Raw genomic sequence first — 26,385 nt, 5'->3', positions numbered from 1 at the left:
GTGACCGCGGCTAATTTAGTCTAGTTGAAGGTATAGTTTGATAAATGTGAATTCCCAAATAGTGAAGTCTTTATATATGAGGCTTTACCATGCTTGTATGGTACAATACTTTACCCTCCAGCTTTGGAGTGTAAAATAGGAACTAAATTTCTGTAATAGTAATTTCAGAAGTAGAGATATTTTTGCTGAATCTAAATTGTACTGTCTTAATTTTTGTGAACAGTTTCCTCTTGTGGAGCGTCATGGCTCACAGATTGACAAAGAGCGGCTCACAGGAACCTTCAAACTCTTTGGATTTCATGTCATGCATTTTGACAATCCAGACTATCAACAGCTGCAACAGTTTTTCCGGCGCTTGCGCATGGATCCCCGCCTGGCAGTGGTGGCTTGTCTGGCAGTGTGTGTCATGACTCATGGTGATGAGAATGGTTAGTGGACATCTATATGCAATGTATGAAATAATTTTTTTGTGGTATGAGCTTTTAATGTTGTGAGAATTGGGAGGTAAGAGTTAAATTATTTAGCTAAAAGAAAGGAGGCAGGAAGGAAATATAATATGAGAGGCAGTTAAAAGTCTGTAATGAGTACTCTTATGCATATTTTATATCTTACATGAGTATTTTCTACAACTTTGAAATATATGATATGAAATTCCGGAATTACTCATCTGGGTGTACTTTGTGGGGGTAATGGTGCACCTCATTAAGAGATGATTAGGTAATCAGTGAAAGCTTATATTACGTAAGACTATCTTTAATGTTGGATAAACCAAACCCAACGCTAGCTGTTTAAGGTTGGTTTCTAAAGTTGTTAGATACTCCAGTAACGTATGATTGACCTGATTGAAGGTGGTCAAAATTGATACTGTTTGCCACACAAGGTTTCTTTCAAGGGAACAACAGCATCGAGGGAGTACATTCTTGTTCAGTCTATCAGTGAGTAAAGTTATGGAATTTGTTTGATGTACTGTTGGATGGCATGGTTTGTGAAGGTTTGTTTTGAATATCCTTAATGATAAGGATACAGTGTGTGATGATGTGAACATGAAACTTGAAACAAGGCAATGGTTGATTGTATGTACATATACTGAATTCAAGGTCCTGTGGTTGTTCTGGTGTGTTAACCCATCAGTACTTATCGTCTAATCAAACTTCACTGACGTTCAGTGCAATATTTATTTTGATAATAGAAAGAGGCAGCACATGAATGGCAGTCACCAGCAATATGATAATGACTATGATTTTGTTGATTTTTAAGATGATTAGCAAATGACTTTAATTTAGTCTCATGTTTTGAAATGGACTTTCATAAAGTTTCTTATGTTGAAAAATGTTTACTTACTCATTTATCACTACTTCAACTGTGTACAATATTTTTGACCAGCTACTAATGAGTTACTTAAAAGTTTATTAACACCAGTCAGTGAGGAATTACATGTGATCACATATTCAGTTTACAGCTTATTGAGTCTTACTTAATCAAGTTGACTCTGAATAGAATAGTTGCACTCTGAGATCTGCCTCCATCCCTGTGACTTAACCTGTACAGCTCCACATTATTTAGAGCTTTTTCATCTCAATCCTGCACCTCAATTAAATTTTTTTTTTTATTGTAAAATCAATCTGAAATTATCTAAAACTAAAAAGGAAAATGTACAATAACACTCATCTTAGCTTATTTTTGCCTCTGTGGGGGATGGCTTTGGAGTAAACAATGATGCATTCCCAAGCTTGGCTGCCAGACTCCCTTATCTTGTACTTCATTTTGATGCTGCATTATTTTTGCTTTAGTATTGTTTGTAAGCAGTATGCTTGTCTCTTGCTATGTGCATGTACAACTGTGTAAGATTTAATTAATTGAGTATATACTATTTCTGTATGTAGATTTATACCAAATATAGTGTAGTGTGACAACAGTAATTCCACAAATCCACTGGTGTGGCTGTCCATATCACTTTAGGCATGATGAGGGTTTGAATCATACTCATTCCTAAATGACTTAATGACTTTGACTCGCTGAACTCATGATGTGAGCCCAGAGGCTTATTCAGAGTGGAGCTTTGGCAGTCAGACATAGCATAAACATTCCTGACTAGTGACAATGATTCCATCACTGTGCCAGTAGGATAGAGTGGATGAGTTGCTATCTCTCATTTTTGCCCTAAATTATTAATTTTTATTTAATGTTCAACTCTACATGCACCTTCCTTCCTTGAATATGCAATAGACCTAAAATTCATAGAGTGAAAAGTTTGGCCATGGTGACAGGAGGAATATATCTGTGTGTAACGTGCTTTGGAGCTATCTTGTTTGCTTAGTAATCTATGACTGCTCTCTGTGTGGTATAAGTCAGATGATGCTCTCTCTCTCTCTCTCTCTCTCTCTCTCTCTCTCTCTCTCTCTCTCTCTCTCTCTCTCTCTCTCTCTCTCTTAAAAATCTGCCATACAGATCACGTAAATAAAGGGAGAAGTCAGTGTCACATAATATTCATCAGCAGGCTCTCATTGGACAGATGTGATGTTGGTTATAGTTGAGGACAATGCTGTATATGTTAACTGTGATGTGTTTATTTATCAAAAGCCCCTCAAAGGAAGGACAAAGTAGAATTGTATTGCTTTATATATATACAAAACAGTGCACTTATTAACTACAGGCAACCCCTGCGTAACGAAGGGGTTACGTTCCTAAAAAACCTTTGTTAAGCGAAACTTCGTTAAGCAAACCGATTATAACAAGTTTAACCCCTGACTTGAACTTCCATTGAGAGTAAACAAAATGAGAGTGCATCATAGTACAGTGAAAGGTTTAATGAAAGTAAAAATTATGAAGTTAAAACATTTTGGCAGTTTAATTTAAGTCATTTTAATGTACACTAATGTATGTATGTACGTAACTTTATAATGTTGATGATCTTAAATTTATGAAGGGAGGGAGAGTGAAATGGGAAAGACACTAACCGGCAACCTGTGGATGGATGGATGGATTTGCTTTATGGCAACCTGTGGAATGTAAACAAAGGGCGCATCATTGTATCACATACAAAACTTATGTACCACATTTGCACAAGGCTTTCCATTTTATCCATTGTAGAGTCACGAGTTCAGGTGGTTTTTTTAGCTTGCAAAGAAGATACGGTCCCACCAGCCTTCTTAGAGAGAGAGAGAGAGAGAGAGAGAGAGAGAGAGAGAGAGAGAGAGAGAGAGAAGCTAAAGAGTAAAGGAAGACCGACTGAAAAATTTGAATAGAAAAGGAAAACGAGAAAAACTGACTTTAATAGAGTCTGCTGTCTTGAAAATAGTAGAGACAGTAGATGGAGTCAAGATGGTGACAAGCAATGCTATTAGTATTCTCGCCTCTCGTATCTGTGAATAATATCCAGCTTCACTTCAAGAGTAAGAGACTTCCTGGTCTTCTTAGCAATGCTAGGCGACATTGCAGGGCATCTTGGTGTAAGTTGAGCGAGGGAAGACGAGCTGCTGCTGACGCTGTTATTGTTTTGAGCATGGGGAGTAAGTGGTGCGCGTGTTGTCCATGAGAGGCGCTTGTGTATTGAAAAGCCTGTCGGCTTGCGTGATACGGTGGTGCTTTCAAACTTGGAAAAAATTACCTGGATAAAACTTCGTTAAAGCGAATTTGGTGTTCGTTAAATGAGCAGACGGTAGTAAAAGAAAACCTTCGTTGTAGCGAAATTTCATTGTGTGAACCTTCGTTAAGCGGGGTTTGCCTGTATGAGGACTTGGCAGGATTAATGATGATAAATTACAGCAATACAAGTGGGGTGAGTGGTGTGAGGTAGAACAACAATGTAGAGATGGTGGTGGTGAGGATGAATTCATCTGCACAGGATGCTTTGCTTTGCATCGAGCACAAGTGTTTTAATTTAGCATAAATTCACTCCTTAATTCAAACACACGAAAATATACTTTCCAATTACTCTACATACTTCAGGATTTGATAGTTCAAGTAATTCTAAATTAAAAATTTTCTACAGGTATTGTATAATATGTCAATAATAACAAGATTTTTTTCATAGGAATAAATTATTATTTTCCCCTTATTTCTTATTGGAAAAATTTGTTTAGTATTCTTCCTGCATGATATAAGTCCAAGTATCTGGTATGGATTAAGGATATATACTGAGATAACATTGTACATAATATTTCCCTTTATTTATTTTTCAGATAATATTTACCTGCATGATCGCACCTGCATTTCCACTACTGACCTGAGGAAGCTGTGCTTCAGTCAGGCACTGCTCAACAAGCCACGCCTGTACTTTATCCAGGCATGCCGTGGGAATGAGGGACTCCGGCGTGAGTAATTAACATCTTATAGAGTATTTATTGTGTATTCTATAACTGATTCATTTAATGTAGATTTAGCTTTCATTTTATCCATCTGGTTGTCAGACATATATTAATTCCTGATTGAAACATTAATGGTATAATTACTGTCAATTCAAATCTAATAATCTTTATAAGGCTTATGGGCCTGATGGTGTTTCTCCTATTGTTTTCTTAAACTGTGACTCTGTATTAGCACTTTTGTGTGTGTGTCTGTGTGTATTTACCTTGTGTTTACCTAGTTGTAACATACAGGAAAAGAACTATTCTCGTGCTGTCCCATCTTGATATCTATGCAAATCCAAAATTTTTTTAACTTATTGATTGTTTTTGCTTCAACAACTCTCTTATCTAAACTGTTCCACAGCTCCACACATCTTTGCGAAAAGCTGAACTTCTTGATATCTCTCCTGTAGTTGTCCTTAATTTCTTTCCATGTCCTCTTGTGTTACTATTGTCCCAGATTAGTAAGTCTTCTCTATCTAATTTTCCAGTCCATTCATTGCTCTGTATACTGCTATTAGATCTCCTTTTTCCCTTCTTTGTTCAAAGGTTATAAGACCTAGTATTCATAGTTTTTCTTCATATGACCATTCACTTAAACTTGGGGGAAGCTTTGTTGCTACCCTCTGTATTCTTTCTAGTTTCCGTAAGTGTTTCTTTTTGTTTGGTGACCATACTGTAGCTGCATATTCTAATTTTGGGTGCATTAGAGTCATTAACAGTTTTTTTTATCATACTTTCGTCTGTGTAAGTGAATGCTACCTTTATACAGGCAACCCCCGCTTAATGAAGGTTCACACAATGAAATTTCGCTACAATGAAGGTTTCCTTTTACTACCATCTGCTCGTTTAACGAACACCAAACTCGCTTTAACGAAGTTTTATTAAGGCAACTTTTTCCAAGTTTGAAAGCCCCGCCGAATCACGCAAACTGACAGGCTTTTGAATACACCAGCGCCTCTCGTGGAGAACACGCGCACCACTCACTCCCCCTAGTTCAAAACAATAACAGCGTCAGCAGCAGCTCATCTTCCCTCGCTCAACATGCCACCAAAACGCCCTGCAATGCCGCCTAGCGTTGCTAAAAAGACCAGGAAGTCTCTTACTCTTGAAGTGAAGCTGGATATTATTCATGGACACGAGAGAGGCGAGAAAACTAATAGCATTGTTTCACTCCATCTACTGTCCAGCATTTTCAAGTCAGCAGACTCTATTAAGAAGACTGGTGAGATCATATCTTCCTTGCAAGCTAAATGAACCACCTGAACTCGTGACTCTACAATGGATAAAATGGAAAGCCATGTGGAAATGTGGTACATAAGTTTTGTATGTGATACAATGATGCGCCCTTTGTTTACATTCCACAGGTTGCCAGGTAGCGTATTTCCTGCTCCACTCTCCCTCCCTTTATAAATTTAAGATCATCAACATTACAAAGTTACTTACATACATACATTAGTGTACATTATAATGACTTAGTCTTAAATTAAACTATTATAATGACTTAGTCTTAAATTAAACTGCTTAAATGTTTAACTTCATAATTTTTACTTTCATTAAACTTTTCACTGTACTATGATGCACTCTTGCTTTGTTTACTCTCAATAGAAGCTCAAGTCAGGGGTTAAACTTGTTATAATCAGTTTGCTTAACAAAAATTTGCTTAACGAAGGATTTTTTAGAAACGTAACCCGTTCGTTAAGCAGGGGTTGCCTGTATTTCTCAAAAGTTCATAGGCATTTCCTATAATTCATGTGCTTTTCTGGTGACAAGTTATCCACAATAGTTACTCGGTCTTTTTCTTCAGACTTTTTCTTAATCTCTTCATTCCCCATTGAGTAAATTCTCTTTGGCCTTCTTTTGCTCACTCTAAATTGTAATATACAGTACTGTACTTTTTGAATTAAATTCCATTCCATTCCAAGTCTTGATGTAGTGCCTCACAATATTCTTTTCTATTCACCCACCTCATTAATTTAGCGCCATCTGCAAACAGACTTATGTAACTGTCTATATTTTCTGGTATATTGTTCACACATACCGCAAACATTATTGGTGCTAATACCAATCCTTGCGGAACTCCTCTTAAGACTCTCTTCCAGGCTAATTTTTATCTCTTATAACTGTTCTCATTTCTGTCTTTAAGAAGGTCAGCCATCTAACTGGTGATTGCATTTCTGTACAATCCAGTTTGACACTCCATTAGGACCTGAGGCTTTCCTTACATCTTGTTCTTCCATTATTTTCCTTACTTCTTCTACTGACACTTATATTTCATGAACACCATCAATTAATTCCAATGTGGTTTGCCATTATAAGTCACTTTCCCTGGTGAAGACTGACTGGAAGCAGTTGTTCATCACTCCTGCCATATCTTCTGGGTCTTCATACCTTTCATTATTGTATTTTAGTTTGCTTATTTCTCCTTTGTTTTTCAGCTTGCTGTTTGCATATCTGTAAAACAATTTTGGCTGGTTCTTACAGTTATCCACTTCTCGTAGTTTTTCTGTTCCATTCTCCGAATCTTGATGTATTCGTTTCTTTTCTGGGCGTAGTCTAACCAATGATTAGGTCTTCTATTTCTCCTCCATCTATTCCAGGCTTTTTCTCTTTCCATCCTTGCTAACTCACATCTTCTGTTAAACCACTCCTTGTGTTTAGGCTTGTCTATTTTCTTGATTGGCACAGGTCTCATTATTCCTTCATTACTGTTGATTCTCGCTAACTTGGACCAATAGGGAGGGAAAAGGATAGTCCAACAAATGTGATTGTCCAAGATATATGATTTTCATCCCCCTCCCTCCCCCTCACCAAAAAAAAAAAAAAAAAAAAAAAAAAAACAGCGGGCAGTTGAACTCGGGCTGTAGGTGGGTGGTACAGGATTTATTTTGGGATTACTGTCTCTCTGAAACCTTCAGACCCTAAATTACCACATGGTGTAGTTTATTATTATTATTTTTTTTATAATGAAATACCCTTCCCATTTTTAAATATTGTGCGGTTGTGTCATAGCATGACTCACACCCTAAAAAGTGATGTATCACTTAATGCTTGTATCTAAATATATATATATATATATATATATATATATATATATATATATATATATATATATATATATATATATATATATGAATATTTTTTCTCTTGAGTTTAAACCTTTTGTGTGTCTTACTCAGGGACTTGGTACGTGGCCAGGCGTCAAGAGAGGTCATGCGTCATTTAGCTCTCTAATTTTTCATAAATAATTACGTCCTTGCAGGCATGAATTTGATGAGAATTGGAATTAGAATTAGAATTATAATTAGAATTAGAAGATAACAAGAAGCAAATGTATAATTGTGGATGATTGTGGCTGACAGCTTGACCTTGAACCCTCGCCTCCCCTCCGTCACGTGTGTTTATCTCCTTCCAAAACCCTTGCCTCACCTCATGCCTCACTGCCATGCTTCTCCACCCTCTGTCTATGATCTTTTCAAACTTTTTTTTCCTCACTATCTTCATCATCACAACTGTACATCACATAACTCTCACAATAACACTATTACAAAAGATTATTTTAAGACAAATGTATAAAGCTGGACAAGATGAGTAATAATTACTTCACAGTATCATTGTCTCACTTCAACACATGACTCTGAGTGTCCAGTTCAGTTGTAAAACGGGAGATTGCCGTGACGCTGCTGATGGCTCCATCCAAACCCTCATTGCAAAAAGTAAAAAAGTTCAAGGGAATCGACCAAAATGAATTAACGATTTTTTATGTTTCATCTTCTACACGGTTGGACACGTCTGTCGACCTCTTCTGTAAAACGAGCCCTAATTTGTTTGTATCCATGACCTGCTACCCAGTAGGCAGTAGGGATTAACACTCTCTCTCTCTCTCTCTCTCTCTCTCTCTCTCTCTCTCTGTGTGTGTGTGTGTGTGTGTGTGTGTGTGTGTGTGTGTGTGTGTTTACTGATAATAATAAAGATAGTAATAATAATAATAATAATAATAATAATAATAATAATAAATAATAATAATAGAGAGAGAGAGAGAGAGAGAGAGAGAGAGAGAGAGAGAGAGAGAGAGAGAGAGAGAGAGAGAGAGAGAGAGAGAGAGAGTTGTGGGTAAATTCCTAGCGTGGGGCTGGTCAGGGACGGATTTAGGAATTTTGAGGCCCTAGGCAAAGGTAGGCATTGGGTCCCCATGCACCTAATCCAGTATAGTGGGGACTGAAGAGGGATCCTGTTTTCTTTATACATCTATAGAGGGCCCGAGACACACTTAATAGGATAATCATTCTGCTAGCATCTTAACATGGATTTTAATAAAAAACATAAATAATGTTTGCAAATAATGAAACCTCTACTAACTATAAGTGTATGAGGTGTTTCATGGGAGCCTCAGAAACTCAGGGCCTTAGACAACCACCTAGTGTTGCCTAATGGTAAGTCTGCCATTGGGGCTGGTGCTAATCCCTCCGTGGCATTTTCCCTCCCTTGAATCCCTTCGCTTTATGGTGGGGGTTGACAGCCACTACTCAGTCACAGGCCACTTTTCAAACCTAGCTGCAGAAGTGACCAATGAATGTGTACTGCAGCCTATTTAGAGAAATGATTACCCTAAACTTTTTGCGATTTATGAATGAATAATATTATCTAAAGAAGCGGGGATCTAATGTGTTATCATCCTATCATGCTCCAGGAAGTCACTATTGTATACGCAATCATGTGTGAAAATTTCATATGATTTAGATCAATGCAAATAGCAAAACAAGGTCGAAATTATGAAAAATCTTCAGGAGCCAAGATCTCAAAGTGTTTTTTTTTACTCTTCAAAAATTTTCACAAAATCAGTATAAACTTTGATTGACTTCTGTTTGGTATCATTTTAAACTACAATCAGTCATAATGCATATTCGCCAAATTACAAACGCCAAATATGGAGAAACAAAACAAAGTTCATGGGATAGTTTTAATAATGTGTTAATAGTACATATGTAGTTATTTTTATTTATTTTCATGTTTTTAATGTTTCAGAACGTTTTAGTATCGAAAAAAATATGCATTATTATCCAAATTGATTTCGGATAATCCCGTTTTCGGATAATTGGGTGTTTACTGTATATATCTATATCTATCTATCTATCTATCTATCTATCTATCTATATCTATATATATATATATATATATATATATATATCTATATCTATATATATATATATATATATATATATATATATATATATATATATATATATATATATATATATATATATATATATATACACACTTTCATGAAGAGATTAGCTTAGACAAGGCACCATATGCATACACATAGTAAATAGATACCATCCTAGAACAATCCTTACATCTTTGTCTAATTATGTATTTGTTTGTATATTTTTTTACATTAGCAATCTTACTACAGCAAGATAACACCATAGTCACGCATTCTGAGAGTGACTGCCTCATCTCTGCTGCCACAGTGCAAGGGTATACTGCTGTCAGGAGTCAGACTGAAGGTGAGGAGCAATTCAAATAGCTGTCATCAATGTCTTACATTTCTAAAGATTAAATAGTTGTTAAAATGCATGACATAATTCACAAGTTTATATTTTGTATGAAATAAATTTACAGCTTATTTCTATGGCTGCTCCAAGGTGAAATTTTAAAGATGTGCAACTAAAATTTTGTGTATGTGTTTGCACAGGTTCATGGTACATCACAGACCTGTGCCAGGCTCTGCAGGAGTATGGTCATATTATGCCCATCAAGAATGTGCTGCAGAAAACTCGTCAGAACCTAAAGTCTCGTATGGGAAGCATGAATAACACCTATGTAACTCAGTTGTCTGAGGAGAAAGTCACCCTTATAAGGTAACTAGTTTATGTTTTAGTTAAGCATTTGAATAATGATATGTCCTATATGTATATTCTTTCTTTACAGTGTAAAAGGGATGTCACTCACCCTTCATATGTCCTTACCTGAAGAGGAAAGCTAACAGTCATTTTGATAACATCATTCCCCACCAACTTGAAATGTATCATTTACCCACAGTTTCAAAAGTCCACAACCTCTCCCTGTCTATCTTGTCCTATACTTTCTTTAAATATATGAGTGCCCAAAATATATTCTTATCTTCTAGTACTCTAGATACTTTACCACACATGCCAAGAACAGTTGGGTAACTGAAGATATGCGGTGTCATTTTTCTATCTCCCTAAATTGAAAACATTTTGATTAAACCATGCAATCATTTACAAGATATTATAATTTTAGATAAATTAAAGCAAAGGAGGAATGTATGAGTGAGAGAGAGATCACCATGTGCATGTTGAGTGTAAATTTAACATAAATGTATGACAGGTACAGCCGATGACTTTACTAAAGATCGAAAGGAACCTTTGTGATGGGCATACAAATCATGAAACGTCACTCATTAAGCAAATCAAATTTAATTTGCTCCATATGTGAAGTGTTTGTTAAGCAAGGTTTGATTGTATCTACTTTTGCATCACTGACAACCCTTTGGAGAAAATTCCTTTTCTATTCATGTCTCTCGTATCACATACCAACTTTGTTTAGCCATACATTTTCAGTTATGCTTCATTCTGCAATCTACCTCCTTTCTATAATGTTCTAGATTCTACTCATACAGGATATCTCCTCTTCACACTCATCATATCTAGGTATCTTAGATAACTGCCACTCTTATACTTTTAGTATGAAACAGTATTTGTACATTTCAGTTTCTTCAATAATTATGTCTATTATGCCTCATTGTATTTTTCTGTTGTTTACATCAGAGATGTGCAGCTGGTCAGAGCTGAAGAGGAACACTTCTTGGAAGGAATAACAATCCTAACACAACTTGAAGTAATGGAAAAACTTTTAGAAGAGGCTTTGGAGGAGATTATTGAGAGTGATGATAATCTGGAGAGTTTAATCAGCAGCCTCATCAACATAAGATTTTCTTGAGGTGATGTCTTGCAGTGTTTTTTTATATGATAGAAATTTAGTTGAAATTATCAAAACTTTTAACATGCCATAGATTGCTAAACATTTTGAGGTATTGATGAAGGCTTTGCTCTATGCACCACAGATTGTGTTGGACAGAACTTGAATCTTTATTAGTTTGAAGGTTAAGTTATATTGTAGCCAGTGATGTGAGAATATATTTTGGAAGAAGTTTTGCCATCTGTAATAAGGATTTTGTGCTTAATAGATATCTATCTCCATATATAATAATGACTTGTATCTGGTGATTGATTGATGCCAGTGAGAACTTGTTAATTTCAGATACTTCAACGCATTCTTATAATGGTACTATTATAAGTGGCACCAAAGTTTTCAAGGGATCAAGCCTTTATTCACATTTTCTTTGTCTAAAAGTATAACTCTTGATAAATATTAAGAAAATGCATCCAGCTCTATTACTAATGTTTTTGGCTCTTACCACTAGCAAACTTGGGGATCTTGTGGGAAAGCGGGGTTTTTAGATGGGGGGAAAACTAGAATATGGTCAAATACCATAGCAGCAGCAGCAGTACCTCCCACTTATTTTTTGTAGTAGGAGGTGACATTTGACTATTTTAGCTCTCCTTACCCAAAACCTCACTTTCTCACCAGGTCCCCAAGTTTGCTAGGGATAAGAGCTGAAAATATTAATAGAGCTGCATGCTTCTCTATTATTATTCAGCTAGTAAAATTGTGTAATTCTCAATTTAGAATTAATAGTGCAATTTTTTTACATTTTTTTAGATGAAGTAACAGAAAATAATAATTTATCATAGATTTTTATAAGGATATGAGTGCATAGATCTGTGTATAGGTATAAGCAAATTGCACCAAGTACAAGATGTGTGTATTTTGTCTCAGTGTATATGTCCTTGAGACAGCTCTGCCCTACTCTTCCCACTTTGTAGTGGAACCTTTCCTTCCATTTTTCTTTAGTATAAAGGAGAGGATGACCCCTAAGTCCAACACAGGAAGCCCAGCTGAACTGATGGCAAGAATTTCCTTCCTCACAGTCAATATTATGGAGAAAGATGTAGCCTGAAGTGCTTGACTCTTTCACTGGAACACAAAAAAAAGCTACATGTGGCTATCATTATGAAGGTGAATGAAACTTGCTAGAAACAGAACACAGGAAGACCCAATCTTGCCAAGTCTGTCTGTAATACACAAATAGGTAAATACACACACACACACACACACATATATATATATATATATATATATATATATATATATATATATATATATATATATATATATATATATATATATATATATATATAAAAACTGCAGGTGTAGTCTATTACAATATCATGCCCACACAGGCTGCAGAGAGGGGGCATGGGGGATGGGGGATGAAATACTTATGTCTCAATCCCCCTCCCTTCAGTCCATAAAGCACACATGAATATGAGGACAAACAACCATCTCCTGCAGTGCCTTTTACCATCAGCACCAAAGTCACTTTGTCAGACCAAAAACCTTTGTCTGCAGCAACGAGATTCTTGGCTACACTAGAACGGGATCTCGATCCTACATGGCCTGCAATCTCTACTGAGACGCAGACCAGGAATGCTTGTTTGGCATGAGTTCATTGCTCACCATGCAAGATTTCTTCATGGCTTTAACTCGTCCCCACATTGATCCTTTACACCAGCCAATTTTATATGATTTGACATGAAAACACTTTCTTATATCTCTAGCAACAGCCAAGAGAATTGGTGATTTTCATGCCTAGTCAAGGGTCACAGCCATGCAGGGAGAGGATGCTATTTGGTCTTACCTTCCTGAGTGCAAAGATAGAAACAGCCCTTAACCTTTTTTCTTAGGGAATTTTGGCTGCACAGTCTTTCCTTGTTTGTGGGACTGGAAAGCAAAGAATGTCTGCCTTATCCCTTAAGGACATTTAACAAATATTGTCAGATGATCTCTGCATTGCTCTGCTCCAGGAATCTTTTTGGGTTGATATGGGATCACCAGTGAGCAATGTCTAAAGCAGCAATCTCCTTCTTTCTTTGGGATGCTGTTAAGATGACACAGGTCTTTTCCTGAAGCCTTTTGCCTATTGTTTAAAGTCTGGGCCTATGACATTTGGGGCCTTGCCACATCTTTGCTTTTCTGAAAGAACAGGTCTGTCCATTCTATATAGAAGCATCGTGTTGGAAGAACCGTTCTGTGTTTTGGATTATTACATGGGATATTAGACGAAAGAGGGAGATGTCATCACATTGAGGCCAGTGATTACTGCTGGGGACTTGGTGGCTTATCTCCCTCTGCAATATATCCATCTTTCTGGGCAGCAGTTGCCTTAAATCTCAGGGTCTACTTGGTTGGTGTTATGGACTGTGGCTTAGCACTCTACCAAAGGATGCTACCCTTTTACAATGGTACAATGAAGGGCTGTTCTTGGAGCACTTCCTTGTACCTTTCTTGCTTCCCTTTCACCTACCATACCTTAAGTTAGAGCCGAGTAGTGACCAAAGGACAGTAGTGCCTCAGATTACCATTGGTTCCTCTCAATCATCATGGAAGAAGATGGCAGTTCATCCCTTCTGCCATGCTGCAGCCTCCTTGTATTCTCTTACATCTCAGGATTACCACTAGGTGAGACTTTATAGAATTATAATTTGGATCATTCACCCTTCTCGTATTCCATTCCTATGGCATAATCCACCTCCTATGATGTGGGAATCTGCTAATATAAGAAGCAGGTTGCATGTGAAACAAATACCATTTACAGAAATATAATTATTTTTCATTTTCCTACTTCTTTTATATTTATCCTTTAGAATTATTTTTCACTTACCTGCTTCTTTTACATTTACCTTCTCATCTCATCATTTTTTTAGAGAAAATGAAAATAAAACACTAAAAGAAATTTTGAAACTTAATTTTGACAAATGGCTGCAGTAGCTGAGCTTAAGGCACTGGTTATAATTTAAATGGTTAACACAAGGATACAAGTTCACAATGTTTTTCAAAAAATTTAATTAGAGGAAATAAACTGATTGAATGAGACCAAGAGAATTTTTCCTCCCCGCAATCATGTTCGTTTGTTCAACTTACAGCCCAGTCCACTGGAAGAGGACATACCACTCACCACAATTCCTCTGACTAGCATATTTTTTGACTATTTAACTTACGAAATGGAGCACATTCTGTCCCTGTACCCTTTTGCGGCTTTCCTCTCCTTTCACTGACCATCCTGATGAACTAGCCTTCAACTTTGCTATCCTCCATGACCTACAGCAACTGGTTCAACACCCTACTTGTATTCCTGACTGTCTTGGAGATACACCCAATATTCTTGATCTTTTTCTCACCTCTAATCCTTCAGCTTATGCTGTCATCCTACCTTCTCTGTTTGGCTCCTCCTATCACAATCTCATTTCTGTATCTTGTCCTATCTCTCCAATCCCTCCTCAGGATGTCCCAAAGCGGAGGTGTCTATGGCGTTTTACCTCTGCCAGATGGGGGGATCTGAGGAGGTATTATGCTGATTTTCCCTGGAATGATTACTGTTTCCGTGTCAGATGCATCTCTATGTGCTGAACGCATAATGGAGGTGATAGTGTCTGGCATGGAGGCGTATATTGCTCATTCTTTTTCTCAACCTAAACCTTCTAAACCTTGGTTTAACAGAGCCTGTTCTCGTGCTGTACATGATAGAGAAGTTGCCCACAAAAGGTACTTGAGCCTTCCATCTCCTGAATCTCACGCACTTTATATTTCTGCCCGGAATCATGCCAAGTCTGTTCTTAAACTTGCCAAACATTGCTTCATAAATAGAAAATGTCAAAATCTTTCAAATTCTAACTCCCTTTGTGCCTTCTATCATCTGGCCAAAAACATCTCCAGTAACTTTACTTCTTCATCTTTCTCTCCTTTATTTCATTCTGATGGCACCACTGCCATCTCTTCTGTCTCTGAAGCTAAACTCTTCTCTCAAATCTTTGCTAAAAACTCCACCCCTTGGATGATTCTGGGCTTGTCCCTCTCTCTCCTCCTCCCTCTGACTATTTCATGTGTTCAATCAGAATTCTTCATAATGGTGTTTTCCATACCCTCAGAATCCTTATGGGGTCCCTCCTATTGTTCTCAAAAACTGTGCTTCTGTGCTTGCACCTTGCATGTCCAAACTCTTTCAATTATGCCTATCAACTTCTATCTTTCCTTTCTGCTAGAAGTTTGCCTACATTCATCCTGTTCCTAAAAAAGGTGACCGTTCTAATCCCTCAAACTACCGCCCTATAGCTTTAATCTCTTGCTTGTCTAAAAATTTTTAATGTATCCTCAATAGGAAGATTCTTAAACATTTGTCAATTCACAATCTTCTATCTGATTGCCAGTATGGCTTCCGTCAAGGTCGCTCTACTGGTGATCTTCTGGCATCCCGTACTTCTGCTGTCATGTTAGATATATCAAAAGCTTTTGATAGCATATGGCACAAAGCTTTGATTTCTAAACTGCCCTCCTACGATTTCTATCCTTCTCTCTTCAACTTTATCTCAAGTTTCCTTTCCAACCGTTCTATTGCAGCTGTGGTAGACGGCCACTGTTCTTCTAAGTCTATTAAAAGTGGTACGTATTTTTCAGGGTTCTGTCCTATCACTCACTCTCTATTATTTCTCAATACTTCTTGCCATATCCACTCCTACGCTGATGATACCACCCTACATCTTTCCACATCCTTTCAAAGACCACCAACCCTTCAGGAAGTCAACAGATCAAGCAGAGACGCCACAGAACGCCTGACTTCTGAACTCTCTAAGATTTCTGATTGGGGTAGAGAAAACTTAGTAGTTTACAATGCCTCAAAAACTCAATTCCTCCATCTATCAACTTGACACAACCTTCCAGACAACTATCCCCTTGTCTTCAATGACACTCGGTTTTCTCCCTCTCCCATACTAAATATCCTTGGTCTGTCCTTTACTTATAATCTTAACTGGAAACTTCACATCTCATCTTTTGGTAAAACAACTTCTATGAAGTTAGGCCTTCTGCAGCATCTCTGCAAGTTTTTGTCACCCCTTCAACTGCTAACTGTACAAGGGCCTTATCCGTCCTTGTATGGAGTACTCTTCGCATGTTTGGGGGGATTCCACTCATACAGCTTTATTAGATAGGGTGGAATCAAAAGCTTTTCATCTCATCAACTCCTGTCCTCTGACTGACTGTCTTCAGCCTCTTTCTCACTGCCAAAAGGTTGCATCTCTTTATCTTTTATCGCTATTTTCATGCTAACTGCTCTACAGATCTTGATAATTGCATGCCTCCCCTCCTTCTGCAGCTTTGCAGGCCAAGGCTTTCTTCCTCTCATCCCTGTTCTGTCCAACCCTCTAATACAAGACTTAACCAGTACTCTCAATTATTCATATTTTTTTTTTTTTTTTTTTTTTAATCATGTGGGCTTTTCATGGGAATTTATGGGCTAAAGGGGGTACTTTTTTGGCAAAGCCCACCCACTAGGAAACTGTTGCCCTGAGTGAGGAAGGCCAACCTACACTCGGACCGTAGACAGGATTTGAACCCGTGCACTTGGAGACCCCTCGGACCCCAAAGCATGCATGGCTCCACTGTAACACGGTGGTAAACTCTGGAACTCCCTACCTGCTTCTGTAATTCTATCTTCCTACAACTTAACTTCTTTTAAGAGAGGTGTGTCAAGCCATTTGTTCCTCTCTTTTGACTAAGTCTTTCATATCTTTTAGGGAGAATGCAATTCCCGTGGACTTTTTTTTTCTGATATAATGTTTTTGCCCTTGGCAGTTTTCCTTCTTACATAAAAGAAAAAGAAAATACTACTAGAAAATAATTATATAGTATTATCCTCTACTTCACACAACCTCATTACACTTTACTCTTTCACCTGCTTGGTTCTTGCACCAACACGCATGGCTCAATCTCTTTATAGTGTCTTGTCTTCTCAAGAAAACTCACTTAACTTGTCTTTGGGGCAGCAATACACAGTTTATAGGAGATATGTACCGAGTGGTGCCACTTCCCCCCTTCCCTTTTTTCTTTCAACACCACAGCCAACACAATAACATCACAGTTTTCCTAATTCTACTAAAAACATTGCCTAAGAAAACACACACACAGGATATGAGAGAGAGAGAGAGAGAGAGAGAGAGAGTCGTCGCTATCTGCTCAGATGAAGATGGAGATGGTACTGTATAAGTAATTTAATGATAAATGTGTATAAGCACTATGTTTTATATAAAGCTACTTTAATTTTACTTGCTCGGATGAAAGAACAGCTCAGTTCTCCCTCTGCCGCTTGGAGTGAGAAATTCGTGTTAAATTTCTAATTACGTAGCAATTGAATTTAATATTTTTCATTCACACCTTGACAACTCTCTCTCTCTCTCTCTCTCTCTCTCTCTCTCTCTCTCTCTCTCTCTCATTAGACTGTCAGGCTTCCGTTCTGTCTCTATCTGTACGTATGCCTGTAATATCCCATGTGCGTTGTAGTTACATATAAGTTAATAATTAATAACTTAATACTAAGTGTCCCCAGCACTACAGCAGCAGGTAGAGAATTAAAGAAATTATTAACTTGAATTACCGCTAACCTTTTATGTGGCCAGTTTTGACATCAAATCACTTTTTACTAATATACCCTTAACAGAGGTCATTAACATCTGCATAGAGAAATGCAAAAATTCCTTACTTCATAATCTTACTGTTTTGCAATTCAGATAATTATTGGACTTTGCTGTAAAAGAATCAGTATTTATTTTTAATGATAAGTTGATGGGGTGGCAATGGGGTACCCCCTCAGTCCTACCTTTGCAAATTGCTTTCTATTTGTTAATGAATCTGGCTAAATAATTGCCCAAAAGTATTTAAATCTAGTGTTTATAAAAGGTATGCAGATGAGTTTTTTTTTATTTTTTATTTATTTTTTTATTTTCAAAGATAAATCACACACAAAAAAATCAGCAGTTTTTAATTCATAAAATAGGAATATTAACTTTACACTAAGAGTTGGAAGAAAGCAATTGTTTATCTTTTTTAAGATGTGTTAGTTAAAAAGAGTAACTATAGTCCAGTCACACATGTATACAGGAAAAATCTTTTACTGGCTTAGGACTTAATTTTACATCTTTTGTTCCTTTATTAAAACTTTTTTATATAAGGCCTTTTGTATATGTAGTACTTAGATCAGTTTTGACAAAGAGATTAATAGACTAAAAGAATATTTTACATCAAATGGATATCCACTAGCATTATTTGAGAAGCATGTGAAACAGTTTATATGCAATGAATTTAGCAATAAGGATAAGAGAACTCAGCGTAAGCTTGTCACATATCTTAAACTACCTTTCCAAGATCATATCAGCTATCAGGTTAGGAAAGTATTAACAACTTTGTTATGTAAATATGCTCTAGATTTAACCTTTAGATTTATTTTTGTTAATACAAATACTATCGGTTCTTTGTTTAGACAGAAGAATAGGCTATTCGATCCTTTGAGCTCAAACATAGTCTACAAATTTTGTTGTCCCAGTTGTAAAACGGTATATCGGTTCAACAAGCAGAAACTTAAAATTATGGATGTGAGAGCACAAGGGTATCTATCTCCTTCAGGACAGTCAGGCAAACAGATCTCAAATCCAGGTTTCTCTGTCATAAGAAACCATTCAAGAGAGTTAAATCATGCTTTGAAGGCGGGTTCACACATACCAATTTGCGACTGATATAATACGTACGTAGAGTTTCCAACTCATCCCTTCTAGTCAGAAAGTGTCAGACATAGCGCCTGGAAAGTATCGATTAGTTGGCACCTTGGCGGGACATGAATGTAAAAAAAACAGCTAGTAGCTACCCGCCAAGATGTCTTCCTCCACTGACGATGCTGAAGCTGTGGTTGCTCTTTTGGTGTACCAGAAGTCAACAGAAAAGAAACTTAATGCCTGTGGATACGTCCCTGGCTAAGTAGAAGGAGTGCCCACAGTCCAGATATACAAGGTCTTCCATCCGGTTGGCTTATCTTGGTCTCAGCCGCGCATATATGCCACATGAGCCCCAGTCAATGTTCGCCTGTGGTTCGTGTACTTGAATTTGAATCTTCTTTCACTCCCCCCTGTCACGGCCACTTTTTGTGGATGCGTGAGCTTACCATTCTGCCCTGTTACTACCTATTATGGAACCTAGAAAACTAATTAATAAGGCCCAAATCTTAGTTATTTGTGCCTGTGTGAGGGAGAATAAGTCAAATCTAGAAGTTGCCACAGATCCGGTAGTAACTGCTATGATCCATGCTACACAACACACACCCAGATTCTTTGATGGTGTGGGGTTGTTTTTCTTACTATGGTATTGGAAAATTAGTGTTTTTTCCTAAGAACCAAAATATCTACTTTGAGCTAATTTTGGATGAGTTAGATGAGTGTATGGAAAAGTGCAATGTACGAGTAGATATCATTTTGTCTTTCTTTTTGTATTATGGCAGCAATGCACAGCACAAGTATTGGGCATTATAAAGAGAAAATAAAAATTGGTCTCAAGAAGGCAAGGTCAGATTATGGCTTGGCACATGGTTGCTTGGGTGCCTGTGACACAGGCAGAGGTCAGGGTCTGACTGGCTAGCTGGGCCCCTGCATCACACCAAGGATTCTATATGGATATATGGGTTCAATGAGCGGGCTGGAGGAAGTGATTAGGGAGCTTAGCTTCTAACAGATGGCATTCGGGTCACAGGTTGTAAGGGGGTGAGGGATTGGGGGTCCATCAGCGGGGGAGGATGAGCACTGTTACAAGATTCAAACAGTCAGTCAGTCACGGGAAGGAGCGCAAGGCACATCAGCCATCGCCCACCTCTGCCTGGGCCACACCACGCTCAGTGCTCACTTGCACCGGCTATGTCTGTCTCGTGACCACTTCTGCCCTTGGTGTAGGACTACCCCTGAGGCCATAGAACATTTTCTGCTTCAATGCCTACGCTTCCACTCTCAACATACTGCACTACGCTCTCGGCTCTCCACCCTGGCCATCACAACACTCGACCTGTCCACACTCCTGGCGGCCTCAGGCGTCTGCCCCTCCTGGCAACCTGCTGTCCTTCGCCTTACTTGCGCCTTCTTGATGGAGACCAGCCAGCTACCACGCCTGTGATATTTTTACAGGACTACCCCAGGGCTCATAAGGATCCAAAAGTGGCCACGAAGATCTATGGATCCTTATGAGCCTTGGGGTACTCCTGTGTGGGTATCACAGGCATGGTAGCTGGCCAGTCTTCCTCAGGAAGGCACAAGTAAGGTGAAGGACAGCAGGTTACCAAGAGGAGTGGACGCCTGAGGCCGCCAGGAGGGTGGGTGGGCATGTCCAGTGTTGTGATGGCCAGGGCGGAGAGCCGGGAGCGGGAGCGTAGTGCAGTATGTTGAGAGTGGAAGCGTGGGCATTGAAGCAGGAAATGTTCCATGGCCTCAGGGGTAGTCCTACACTAAGGGCAGAAGGGGTCAGGAGACAGACGTAGGCAGTGCAACTGAGGAGTATGGTATGGCCCAGGCGGAGGCGGACAGAAAATGCACACTAAATATATATATATATATATATATATATATATATATATATATATATATATATATATATATATATATATATATATATATATTTATTTGCCTTATAAGTTCATAACCACGAGAAAATGCAGGGAAAAATAGGGGATGGGGAGGAATCATGGGAGAAATCTTAAGTTACTCTTGAAAACGTTTTCTATGAAAGTACTCGCTTCTAACAGATGGCAGTACAGTCGCTGTCCTCCAAACTTTAACCCACACCACAACTTCCTCTCTGTATATTCCTTGCATCACACCAACCCGGGGCCCACATGAGTTATAGACACGTGACTGTGGATGCGTGGATGGAAGACCTTGTATATCTGGACTGTGGGAGTGTCTGTCACACTCTAAATTAGCCTACATTTCTCATAAGAAAATTGTTTATCTTAAGAAGACTATGCACAATTTTGATCAAATTAAATCCTGACAAGTCTTCTATCCTCACCTCCAACAACACCCTGCATTGAGGGAAACAGTTCTTACAGAGTGGCACCTATTTCATTAAACGACAATTTGCGCAAGGTTTTTTAAAATTTTTTGCAGTATAATTAATTTCTGGGATCCCAGATGTGTTCTTTTTCCCTCAACTCTAACATCTTCCCTATATCTGGGGCCTGTTCAGTGGCCGGTCTGTCTCCTTCTTACCCCTCACTGTCTGGGACTGAATTACCCTCAAGTTTGTACAGCAAGAGTCACTAGCCAGTAGCGTGCGGCACCAGTCAAAACTGCTGTCCTGAAAAAACTGTCAGATGTGGCCTGTGCATTACAGAGGAGTTCTTTTTATGATCGTATCATAGATGCTATAGACATTAATAATAGAAGAAATGAAGCTTTAAGGAGGTGAGAGGAGGAGAGAGTAAAAGAGAGGCCACAGAATCCTGTGAGATTCAGGAATTCCTATATTAAGAATAGGTTTGATTTGACAATAAAATTTCATCTCCTGCAGGGGTAGGTGTACCACCTCTCAGGGCTGTGCAATTTCTGACAGCGCAGATATTTCGGCCAACCCCATTGTTAAGAACACAATCTGCTACAATCCTGCTTGCTCGTGACGTCAACAGTTCATTAGCGTGGTCTCACCCACTAGAGTCGCCTTGGAGACCACAATATAATTAAATTCACAAATCAACTAGCAAGACCAACATGTTGGTCTTGTTTTGTGACTGCATTCTGCAGTTGCTAGGCCCTAATTGTGAGTTGTAAACTCTACGTATGTTAAATATCAGTCGCAAATTGGCACATGCCTATTGGGAACAGGATTTCAAAATTTTGTATGAAGCTAAAACATTATCTGAATGGAGATTTGTTGAATCACTTTGTATTCATATATCTATGCCTAGTCCTAATAGTCAAGAAACATTCATTCATTTAACTGTAGTTCCATAATTTAATATCTATGTCACTTCCCTCTTTTTTTCTTTTAGTTTCTGGTTTAATTTCTTATACCTAACATTTTTTATTGTTTTCTATAGTTTCTATTAGCTTTTGTAAATAAACTTTTTGTTTTTACTTTGTATGAATGACTAGGGAACTAGAATTGATTTTTATTAGAACTGTGTGGATCAGACAGGTTTGATACTGATAGATGTCGGTTGCTATGACTAGGGTAGGATGGTACATAGGGATGTGCTTTATCGACAAAAAACTAGGTATCGATATTACCTTGAGCTTGAGCTTGAGCTTGAGTTGGGAGTCACCCAGCACTTGCTGTCGGTGTAGCCTTTGGATCAGCGTTCTCCCATACACACCTGGAAATGGAAGAGCGGGGCAGGAAGTCTGAAGCATTAAAGCTTTCCCTCTCTCTCCCCTCCCTCATCATTCATCACATTCACACCTGTTCCCCATCCCTATCCCTGTCCCTGAGGGGTCCCTGCCTTTCAATCACTCTCATACGTTCCCTCCAGGCACTCTCTAAGAAATCTTTCACACCCTCAATCATTTACCTGTCTCTCAACACACAGCCCCAGCAGGTACTCCATCCATTCCCTAGCATTCCTCTCTCTCATCTCACTACATGCTTCTACTCCTATCTCTTCTGTCACTACACCTAACATCCTGTCTCTTGCACACCCATACCCCTCACACTCCAGCATCAAATGTTCTACTGTCTCATCCACACCCCTCTCGCATACCTCACACACCTTGCTTCCTCCATTCTTCCACCTATACACCCTGCTGTTCACCTCCAGGGACTTGGTCCTGGCTCTGAACAGCAGTTCCCCCGGCTCCCATCATAAAAACTTTCACACCTAGGCCGGTCCTTTCTCCGATACCATTCTAGCGTTGTCTTCTCACTCATCCCCCTCCTCCACTCTGCTTTTCCTTTCTCTTCCACACGCCTATTGATTTCTCTCTTACTCGCATCTACACTTCCATGTCCTATGGCTCTTCTAACAAGCATTCCTATTTCACCCACCCAAATTTCTATATTAAACGACTCCTGTGCCCACTGTCCATACACGTTCCATTCGTACACCTTTTTTGCCCATTTACTCCCATCCATCCTCTGCAGTCTAACCCTATACCTCAACACTGCCTTAGCTAACCTTTCCTAAATGTACTCCATCCCATATCTCCTCTGATCGCCTCCACTGCCACATACCTGTTGGCACCTAACGCTATCCTGCCTGTCATGTTCTGCAGAACCTCTAGCCTATTCAGGTCTTTCCTAGTCCACACTGTTGTTTCTAAACCATACATGATGCTGGGGATAGCTACTCCCTTCCATAGTCCTCTAACTACCTCATACTTATTTGCCCTGCACCGTGCTACACTACCTAGCCTCCCCACCCATTGGTTAGTCCGTGCTATTCTTTCCTGCTTGGTCCTTTCACACCCTCTTTCATCCACCCAAATACCCAGATACTTGTACTCCTTTGTTCTTCCTATTTCCTCCCACCCAGCATCCATGTCCTGTTCCTGTCTAATGCATCCCCATTTACTACTAATACTTTACTCTTCTCCCTGCTGAATCTAACGTCAAAATCCCTTCCATACTCACTCACAGCATTCAGCATTTCCTGCAGCTCTGCATGGTGCTCACTAAGGACCACCACATCATCTGCATACAGGAGAATGCTCAGCACATCATTCCCCACTTTCACTCCTAATCCTGTTCGCCTCACTCTCGCTGCCATCTCCTCCACATATAGGCCAAATAGTAAAGGGGAAAGAACACAGCCTTGTCTCACTCCTCTCTCATTACTCACCCATCCAGTCACCAGATCCCCCATACTAAACACCGCTCTTGTATTCTCATACATACTCCTAATGATTCTCACTATCTTCTCACTCACCCCAACTTTTCTAATACCTTGCACAGCATTCTCCTATCTACTCTATCATAGGCCTTCTCTATGTCTAGAAAAGCTAAATACTTCTTCCTACCGTCCTTTCTCGCTCTCCCTATCACTTCATTTACTACATACATGTTATCCTCACCTCTTCTATCCTTCCTAAACCCATTCTGTTCCTCACCCATTACCCTATTTCTTTCTATCACTTCACTCAGTCTTTCATTCAACACACCACAGAATATCTTACACACTGAATCACACACTGCTATTGGTCTATAGTTCCTAATTTCCTTCCTACTTTTACTACCTCCTTTATATATGTGTCATTTTACTTTCATTCCAGGTTGCAGGCATTCTTTCATCCCTCCAAATCCTTCCAAAAACAACTCATGCAGCCCCTCAATCACTCCTCGACCACCCTCTCTATAAAATTCATTCAGAATCCCATCGATACCCGGAGCCTTACCTCTCTTTAGTTTCTTTACATACCTCTCAGTGTCATCCATACTGATCTCTTCATTCATTCCTTCCTCTATTTTCCTACCTAGGGTGATGTTTCCTAAGTTCCTAGCTGGCTCATTCACTCCTCCAATAGCTTTCCAGTACTCTTCTATCTCTCTAATCATTTCCTCCCTTTCCCTAATTCTCCTTCCATTCACTACTAACTCTTCTACATGGTCTACTTTATTACCTTCCTCTCCTCAAATAAATTTATACCATTCCCTACCTCCTTCTTCACCCTTTCTCCTAAGTTCCTCAATAATTTTCCTCTCCTCATTCCCTCTGGCCCTCCTGATTAATGCCTTCACCTCTTGCTGCTTACTCCTATACTGAACCTTCATGAGGCTCAGTCTCTTGTACTGGGCCTAAGTGAAGCTTAGGCTGAGTAAGGGGAGAAAAGAAAGATGTAACGAATCCAAGGGGGGAAGGATGAACACACCAAGCTTAACAGAATAGACCCTTTAATTCAATAACAACTCATCACAGTCATGTAACTTCCTACCTAGCCTACCTATAAGATGGGAGACCTATGGTGGGGGGGAAACCGTGGGTAACTCAGCTGTAGATGAGAGGGCGTGAGGGTGCGTGTGGTGGCGTCCCGAGAGGTAAAAATGGCGGCCCGTCCCTCGCGGCGTCCTGCTTCTCTCTCTCTCTGTCTCACTGCCTGGTTGGGCCTGTTGGGCTGGAAGTGGCAGAAGGTTCCACAGGAACGGTGCTGTAAACATAGTGATTATCTCATGAGTTGCTCTTATCAGACCACGTGGCATATTTCAGCTCTTCCTGGAGAATGTTGGAGAGTGTACCTCGAGACGAGAGCAGGGTGATGTTCTGAGGGTGAAGCCACCACGCTCCTCACCTTATAAGGTGGCAGCCATGATGACTGCGCACGCAGCCATACGTCATCTCCCTTCTCCCCCTACAGGGACTCCCTATATAAGAATTCCTAGCTACACATATGAAAGGGAAGATGAGGATTTGGACTAAATACATACCCAATAGTGGATAATAATCCCACTCCAGTACTGCTACTCGGTACACTCCTATACTCTTCCCACATTCTATCATACTCTATTCTCTCTACCTCACTGTTCTGTCTGTACCTTCTAAGGCTCCTACATCTCCTATTCAGTTGCCTTCTTTCCTTCCTCGCCCTGTCTGTCTCTTTGTTCCACCACCTCTTCCTTTTCCTTTTCCTCCCTTTACCTCTTGGTTCTGTCCTACCAATACTCTCCTCTGCAGCTATGGTTAGTTTCCTAACTAAACCCCTATTACACTCCACCACTCCTCTCTCTGTCTGTGGCCCATTCTCACCAGTCTTCCATTCCATCTTCTCTATTGCTTCTCTAAAACCATCCCAGTCTGCCTCTATAACTTTCCACCTTCCCTTCTCCTGTGTAGTCACTTTCACCTTCTCCTTCACACACTCATACTCCAATACCATAACATTATGGTCACTAGCTACATCAATCTTTCTCTCCTCATCCACCCACATGCCTTTCACTCATTCCCTTGCTTTGTCGTTAACCACCATGTAGTCAATGACAGATTCACTTTCCTTTCCACACCATGTCACTCTACACTCTGCCATGGTCACATTCAAAATCTCAAGCTCATTCATCTCCACAAACTCTAATAGCAATTGTCCATTCCCATTTACTTCCTCACCAA

General features: G+C 39.2%; 1 protein-coding gene across 11 annotated transcripts in view; it reads left to right on the top strand.

The window, feature by feature from the left end:
- LOC123518818 (caspase-8-like) overlaps positions 1–26,385 on the top strand; it is a 37,153-nt gene that overhangs the window by 7,899 nt on the left and 2,869 nt on the right. For 5 of the 11 annotated variants that reach the window (XM_045279842.1, XM_045279843.1, XM_045279841.1 and 2 more), the window contains 5 exons: positions 224–428; positions 4,182–4,313; positions 9,749–9,856; positions 10,045–10,210; positions 11,141–14,369. In XM_045279842.1, coding sequence (XP_045135777.1) covers positions 224–428; positions 4,182–4,313; positions 9,749–9,856; positions 10,045–10,210; positions 11,141–11,312 — 783 coding nt within the window. In that variant the 3' untranslated portion in view covers positions 11,313–14,369. Of the gene's footprint in view, positions 1–223; positions 429–4,181; positions 4,314–9,748; positions 9,857–10,044; positions 10,211–11,140; positions 14,370–26,385 lie in introns of those variants that run through there. The other 6 variants (XM_045279844.1, XM_045279845.1, XM_045279839.1 and 3 more) reach the window with 4 other exon arrangements.

The sequence above is a fragment of the Portunus trituberculatus genome, chromosome 44 (genome assembly GCF_017591435.1).
Source record: "Portunus trituberculatus isolate SZX2019 chromosome 44, ASM1759143v1, whole genome shotgun sequence".
Classification (NCBI taxonomy): domain Eukaryota; kingdom Metazoa; phylum Arthropoda; class Malacostraca; order Decapoda; family Portunidae; genus Portunus; species Portunus trituberculatus.
The sequence above is the reverse complement of the archived record's forward strand: the minus strand, read 5'-3'. Positions and strand labels throughout refer to the sequence as shown.